The following is a 7,594-nucleotide window of genomic DNA, read 5'->3' as shown; positions in this document are numbered from 1 at the left end:
CCAATTTTTTCTTTTTTTCTAAAAAAGAAGCCTTCACTGATGGAGCCACCTCTACGAAAGCTTCTGATTAATTAAGTCCTTTTCTGTTAATAGACCTTAGTTTTTTCTAAGACAAGAACATGTGCCATGGCCTATTTATGTTAGAGAGTTAATTTCGTAATTCAAAGCAAACTAGTGGAATGAGTCACTCATCTAGAAAATTTGGACCGTGACAATTCACTCCTACTGGCCATTCCATCTGCTACCCACCCACCCCAGCAAACAATCCACAAGCAATGCAAAGGACTCTGATATGAGCCAATGGGGTTAAATTCCATGCGACATAAATAAGTTGCCTCCTCTTAAAATAGATCATTATGCTGTTAGAAAATGTAATGATAGTATCTTACATTTTGTACCTTACAGAACTTGGCTTGTATGAGAGCCAGCAACAAAGAAATGTGATGAAACTTAGCAATTGTACATGTATTTCAAAACCATAGCCGACCCTAAATAGTTGGGATAAGACTTGATGGTTACAATATGGTTATGTATTACAAACCATGCCAACTATTGCACCCCTCTTGGATTGTAGATGATAAATCATGGTCATCCATCTCATCAATCAAGGTGATCGGTTGCAATTGACTTATTAATTGCAATAAAATATGATGAGTATTTTATCATGACTCGAAAGACGAAAAGAACATAGGTGTAACCCTTAGAAATCATCTCTTTACTACATAACCATCCTAACAGATGAATAACATTAGGAATTACAACCTTTCATACATGGAATTGGTCTTGACATCATCTTACATAAACCAGCAGGGCATCCTTTCTTCTAAACTTTGTCTACTTCTCACATCAAAGTAGATCAAATATTTGTACTAATCTTGCCCATCAAAGTGACAACTGCTTGGGGTTCCTCCTGATTCAAATGAATCCAATAGACGCCATCTTGTTCCATGATGTTCAGAGGCAAGATGCACTTCTAAGCCTCATCTTCTTGAGGAAAATATAAGCCAATAGTCGATATCCAAAGATCATAGCTATCATGGCTCCTGCTTCCATTCCTCCATTATGCAGTCGAAGTCCTTTAATAAAAGTCGAGTTGCAGGGACTATTTCCAGAATTGTCAAGACTAGAGCAACTATACTGAATCTTGAGAAGCAATCTATATGTATGGTAGTTAAAAGACAGGTAGCGAATCCATGACATGAAGAATGGAACCCTCTGCAATCACAAGAACAAATGAGCAAACACTACTGTAATAGTAAAATTGATCATTCCATACAAGGTGACTAGATTATACATATCAATGAAAGACATTCTTGTTCAGTAGGAAGTTGAGGTACCTGCACAAAAAACCCACCAGCTAACATGAATGTCATAATGATCACAGAAGCTAGTGTTGTTGCTTTCTTTACATCCATAAGTGCTGCACCAATTGCTAGTCCCAAGCCCTGTTATAGAGAAGAAATTATGCTGGAAAATCAAGTTCACAAGTCACTGGAGTTTGCACGAGTAAAAGCGTGTTAACACTGAATTTTCTTTGCCATATATAAATTACAAACTCGTACAGAGACTTGAATTTTATGAATCACCATTTCTTTTATAAACACATCAATAAATTGGATTCCAATTCCTAAGCTGCTGTGAATTGTCAAACTTTTCAGCAAAAAGATATTATATGTTTTCCTTCTTAGATGGTGAAAAGGTTCCATGTATTTAGGACGCAAGGCCATGAACATGTGAGGGTTTGTGACTAATTGTATTGTAAACAGTAATAATAACAATTTGAATGGATATATTTTACTTTAGAGTTGATCACTTGCTGAAGAGAGATTTTAAAGATGATCATGCAAGGAAGCATGCAATGTTTTAGTATCAAACAAGCTCATTTAGTACGAAATCTAGCTTCATGTTTCCAAATCATCAAGAATGATCAGCATAAAATACCTGAGCAGCTATAATGCTTAGAACTATTGTCAGCATACTTAGTAAAAACACCGTGAAGTCAGGTTTCAAGCCCACCATGAAGTAGACAATCAGCAAGAACATTATAGGCAAGATGAGATCCAGTGGTAGATCACTCATGTTTCTAGCCATGAAGTATGCGCTGAGCTTGTACATGTTTACAGACATCTCTTTGACAAGCAGTGCTCGTTCTTGGGAAAATGTAAAGATCGCTGTGAATACTGGAAAAAAGCCCCAAAATACAGAAATGAAGAACAGCACTCCTGCCTGCATTATTTGCCAAGACATGATGAAGAAATATATCTATAATGAATGATTTTGATTGCTAAATTGCTCATGGAATAGATGCCTACCTGATCTTGAATCTTCTTTGGAGTCGAAGCATCAGGCCGCCACCATAGCAGTCCAACTATTACTGCAGTTGCTAAGACTTGGGTTACTCGAATCCAGCATAAGTAATCATGGCACCTCTGTTTCAAGCCTCTCCAGAAGAGGATGTAGTACTGCTGCCACCAAGTTGCTCCGGAATTTTTCAAGCTCGAACCTACTTGCATGTCCCTTATAGTGTCAATTGGCACTGGTCTTAGAAGCTTCTGCTTCTCTATCTGTGCAACTCTGGTTTCATAGGAATCCAATAAATACTGCAATGCACCCATTTGAAGTAAGTAACTAAGCTTAAAAGAAAACTTGAAGTCAGTATAGAAATGAACAAATGTTGTCATGAGTTATTTACTTCATGGATGTCCACAGGAGATGGTCTTTGTTCTTGGTGTTTGAATTCTTGACTTCCATGTAAAAACGTATCCTTTAACTCTGATGGTATTGATTTGTCATTCATGTTACCATTGGCTAGATCAATAAGAAACTCTGCCGGGTTCATCGCTATGAGGGGTGAGCAACCAATTGAGGAAAAGTACAGCATTGCTTCTGATGCTTTTCCAAAATAGAAGGAACTGCCTTTGCCTAAGAGAATTAGCTTGTCAAACTTATTGAACAGTCTGCTTGATGGTTGGTGTATTGTAGTAACCACTGTCTTTCCAGCCTACAATGTGATTAAAATTAGAAATGGATCAATGTTTTTTTAGTGAAGAACTCCGAGAATTTTCATATGGGTTCATGGCATTGGCAGTCAAAACAAGAAAACATACATGAGCCATTTTGTGTAGCATCTGAGTAATTCGGAGAGCTGTTGTGGAATCAAGACCAGATGTTGGTTCATCTAGGAAAATAAGTGAAGGATCAAGTAGGATTTCATTTCCAATACAGACTCTTTTCCTCTCACCACCAGAAATTCCTCTCACCAAAGGTCCCCCTATTATCATATCTTGGCAACTGCAGTAGAAACAATATTCTTATTCTCATAATTGCATATATAGCATATCATGGTCTTTTTTTGTTGAACAAGAAAACACCAACTCTGTTAGAATACCATGATAGACGTGTTGAATACTTATGCAAACAAAAGGCATATAAAAATTACATACAATCTATATCTATAATGTTTTGGGGCTTGATCTCTAGCAATGGTAAAGAGAGGCTGGGATCTACTTCAGCATGTTTGGGTTGCCTACCTCCACCTTTATTAATTCCTTTATATCCATACAGAAGCGTAAAGTAATTGCATCCAGATGGGCTAGTAGTTAAATTATATGCATATGTTACAGCATCTGAAAACAAAAGAAAATAAAATGACAAAGCTAATCACTAGAGAAATGAGATTTGAAACTGGTTGAAGGCTTTTTTAATTTAAGAGAAATGGTAAGAGACCCACGCACGCTACAATTACTAAGGTCTAGATTTTTAGAGATAAACTACCAAAGAATGGAACCCATAACCTCTGAATATTGCTGTAAAGAGAGAGATTAGAACTGGGGCAAACACCTAATCACAAAAAAAAAAAAAAAAAAAAAGAAACAAAAAAAAAGAAGGAAATCTTGAAGACATGCTATATTATATGTTTGTTTCATGCACTATGAGGACTCGTATGCATTTGTGTTTAGTCCCACATTAACTATATATTAGATAGATCTTAGGTGTTTATATAGAATCAAAAAACCCAAATAATGCCTTTTGGTTGGTCTTTTTATGTGAGGTTCTGAGCTGTTACAAATTATACAAAGCGAATCGGCTTATGGCCTATATAGACCATGGGACACTACAATATGAGCTCATCTGGACTATCCATCAGCTGATCATAGTATTGTGATTAAATTTATGATATTTGTGATTGGCTTTGGATGGATTTTATATCATTAATTTGATAAGGACACAAGGGCTTTAACAAGGAGAATATGAAGACTCATATGGGCATATATTTAGTACCACATCGGTTATACTGGATAGATCTTAAATACTTATATAGGATCAAAAAATCCAAATAATATTTTTTGGCTAATCTTTTTGGATGAAATCGTGGGTTGCATGCATTTTAAGATCCTAGCATCAGTGCTATTTTGTTAAAATATATTACAAGGAAGTATGATGCATTAAACACTACCTAAAGCTGAGGTGGGAGGAAAACAAAGTGATTGAATAGAGGTGTTTTATATGTATGACAATCATTCTCTTGAAAATAAAAAAAAAGAAGTGTTAGGATAATTAAAGATTTACTAGCAGTAAACATCTTGATGGATACTTGTAACGGAAAGCATTTACCATAGCATCTGATATTATGCTTTGAAGCCCTGGAAAAAGTTACGAGTACTGGAAGACTTAAGTAGTTGTTATAGTTATGTGTACTAAATAGTTTTTGTTCCTTGTATGAGAAGGTTAAACACTTGTTACTTGAAAGCCTATAATCCTTGAATGTGAAATGTACTATTTATGAAAGCTCCTCTGTAGTGTTTTCTATGTGGCTGAGAAAAAGCCAACATAACGTCAATTAATGGATCATGTTTATAAGTGGCTATTCCTTTTTCAATTCTCAACCCCTCCCTCTGAAATTAACAAGGATTTACCCACCTGCAAACATATGTTGATCTTTGTACGGCATAAGATCTCAGCAGCAAACCAACTGATCCTTTTCTTACATGCAGTCTATTTTATATGATTATTACTGCAATCTTTCCCTCAAAAAAAAAAAAAGATTATTACTGCAATCTTTAAGACATAAATCATATTTTCTCATATTTGTATTTCTATTGATTAAGGATTTGTGCTGATGGTTAAATTAAGAAGCCACCTTTCTAGTCCAAGTTCAGATATGACATTCATAGCCCTCTCTTCCTTCTGCTGTTTTGTTAATGTCTTTGGAAGACGGAGAAGAGCAGCATATGTTAAGGTTTCTCTCACTGTTAGGTGCGGAAACACGACATCATCTTGCAGCACAAAACCAATCCTGTGCACCACCAAAAATTTGTTATGAACTGTCAAACTATCTATTGTAACTCATGCATTTTTCTAGGAATTATCAAGAACTGTGTGTGTTTAGGATTTTTACATTGTAATGATGAATATATGTGCTTGTATAAGTAACATTCTCTTACCTTTTTTTGAGCCATTTGGAGTATGGTTGGTCATTGTAAGTGATGATACCACCATGGCCCTTAATATTAACCCTACCACTGAGCAGGTTCAGCAAAGTTGTTTTACCACCTCCTGATGGTCCCATGAGAGCCAGTACCTCGCCTGGGAAAACGGAGCCAGTGACCCCTTTGAGAATGTATTTTGTGGCGGATGGGGACTTTCCAACCTTCACCAATATCTGGTAACTGACATCTGAAAACTGTGGGCAATTGGGGGAGTAACTAATATATAGCAGAGGAAACATACAAATGATCTTAACTTGAGAAAATACTCATCATGTCTTACCTTGAGGTATATGGGCAAAGTGGGCTCCATCTGCATTTGTTCCCAGATTTCAGGAACCAACCCTTTCTTGTAAGAGATAGGTGACTCATCCACTGCCTCATCTTTTATTTTGAAAATTATGTTAGAATACATATAAAGCTGTCTTAGAAAATTACTTAATGGGATTTTCTTTTATTTTATAGTCCCATTAAACTGCATTGTCCCTATTTTACCCTTTATAAAAACAAAGCTTCCTTTATTTTTCAGATACACAAAAAAAAAAAGCTGCTGTGCAGATCCACTTCATGTAAATTAACTTCAAGGCTCATGCTGCAATTATAGCTTGGAGCTCTTGGGAAACTGTTGTGCAGAAAAGGCAAGCAGTTCTTTTGTAATATTAAAGATTACTTCTAACTTGTGAATGATAGCTGTAGGGATGGTGCATCCCTTGAGTTGTGTGAATGTTATCTTGTTCATTACTGCAATAAAGAAGGTGGGTATTCCCTCACATTTTTATCTAAATAAATAACATGAAGGAGCAAACCATTAAGAATTAGCTAACCATGGAGGAATTGTGTTATCAGTGAATTGTCTTCACTGTGATGACATCTGCCATATAAGATTCAGCACATGTGACTAGGGCTATAATTTAGTTGAATCAAATTTCAAGCTTTCAACAAGTAATCAATCAATAACAAGGTTGCTTATACCAAAAATGCTTATAAAAATAATAAAAATGCTGGCACAAGTTATTATAGATATTGAAATTGAAGCTCTTGAAGATGAGAATCTTTTAAGGACTAAGAAAGTGTGCAACCTCTTACCTTTATAAGGGTTCTTTCTTGAAAGCTCTAGTAAGTTGGGTGAAGGAAAGATAGGACCAGCAATCGGATTCAATAAGCCAAAGTCAGTACTAGGAGTCCTACAAATGACATGCTCAATTTCCTTTAAGCTTCCAGAGCAGTGATGGACTAGTCCATTGATATCAACTGAGAATTGTGCACTCCTTGCACGCATCCTACTGAAATTACCTCTTGCTGATTCCACTTTTCTGTTAAAATTATTCTCTCTCTTTAATTTGATACCAATACCATGTTCATCATATCCTATTTTACTTGCACCAAAATCTGCACTGCGAGACTTTCTTACAGGAGGGCCGACATGTTCTTGCATTGGTCTCGAATTCGAAATGGCTTTGCATGTCTCCTCGAGATTCAGCAACGCCTCTTGGTTTTTTGGCATCAGCACCAGTTCCTCCTCCATCTTTTCTGCATATTGTTATGTTAAGCATGAGCAAATGGATGAAATATATAGCTCTTGGTAATTTTCTTACATTTTTTCTTCTGTGTCTGTTCTTGCTATTTTGCTTTACTGAAATAGCGAGTTATGAGGAACCATCTTTTTCTTTCTACCACACACACATACACACAGTTGTTGTAAAAATGGAATAAGTGGTTATCAACTGAAATAGTTTATGGATTATGCACACATTCACACACAATTGTGGAAAAAGGGAAATAACTGTGGCCATGAACTTGAACATTTCATGGAAGGTGCTTGACAACCATATCTGCAGGTCAAGTTATGAAGCATTGCATTGCCTTAAAAAAAAAAAAAAAAGGAAGAAAGAAAAGAAGTCATGAAGCATTACCATCTATGCCTTGAATACCAACAAGGTAGCCCAAGTTTTGAGGACTCATATCCTCAGATCTAGGAACTACCCGTTGAGAACTGAAATAATTAGCAAAGGGGAGTGTACCTCTTGATGAAATTAAGAGAAGCTATGAGAGAAATTGTGCATGGCTCTGGGTGGCTTATTTAGAGTACTTGTTCAAAGTTTGGTTGG

General features: G+C 36.2%; 1 protein-coding gene across 5 annotated transcripts; it reads right to left on the bottom strand.

Moving 5' to 3' along the window:
- Positions 1-323: 323 nt before the first annotated feature.
- Positions 324-7,594, bottom strand: LOC105037990 (ABC transporter G family member 22). Of its 5 annotated transcripts, none has more exons than XM_010913642.4 (11): positions 7,508-7,594; positions 6,573-7,016; positions 5,770-5,870; positions 5,445-5,683; positions 5,141-5,296; positions 3,108-3,291; positions 2,693-3,001; positions 2,313-2,600; positions 1,942-2,226; positions 1,338-1,445; positions 324-1,215 (listed from the first exon to the last, which is right to left on the bottom strand). In XM_010913642.4, the coding sequence occupies exons 2-11, from the start codon at positions 7,009-7,011 to the stop codon at positions 955-957; spliced, it is 2,370 nt and encodes a 789-aa protein (XP_010911944.2). In that variant the 5' UTR covers positions 7,012-7,016; positions 7,508-7,594; the 3' UTR covers positions 324-954. The 5 variants fall into 5 exon arrangements, with proteins under 5 accessions (XP_010911944.2, XP_019703623.1, XP_073107066.1 ...); XM_019848064.3 differs by having other exon boundaries at positions 7,400-7,548; XM_073250965.1 differs by having other exon boundaries at positions 2,017-2,226; positions 7,400-7,548.

Source organism: Elaeis guineensis, chromosome 1 (genome assembly GCF_000442705.2).
Source record: "Elaeis guineensis isolate ETL-2024a chromosome 1, EG11, whole genome shotgun sequence".
In the NCBI taxonomy this organism is placed as follows: Eukaryota; Viridiplantae; Streptophyta; class Magnoliopsida; order Arecales; family Arecaceae; genus Elaeis; species Elaeis guineensis.
This window is presented reverse-complemented; position numbering and strand designations above follow the sequence as displayed.

Bases quoted from the DNA above. Each gene is read 5' to 3' on its own strand.
- LOC105037990 (XM_019848064.3), bottom strand. From the start codon at position 7,448: ATGAGTCCTCAAAACTTGGGCTACCTTGTTGGTATTCAAGGCATAGAT. The intron at 5,871-6,572 runs GTAAGAGGTTGC...TCAAAATAAAAG, and splicing joins AAGAAAGAACCCTTATAAAG to ATGAGGCAGTGGATGAGTCA. The intron at 2,601-2,692 runs GTAAATAACTCA...GGTGCATTGCAG, and splicing joins CTCCTGTGGACATCCATGAA to TATTTATTGGATTCCTATGA.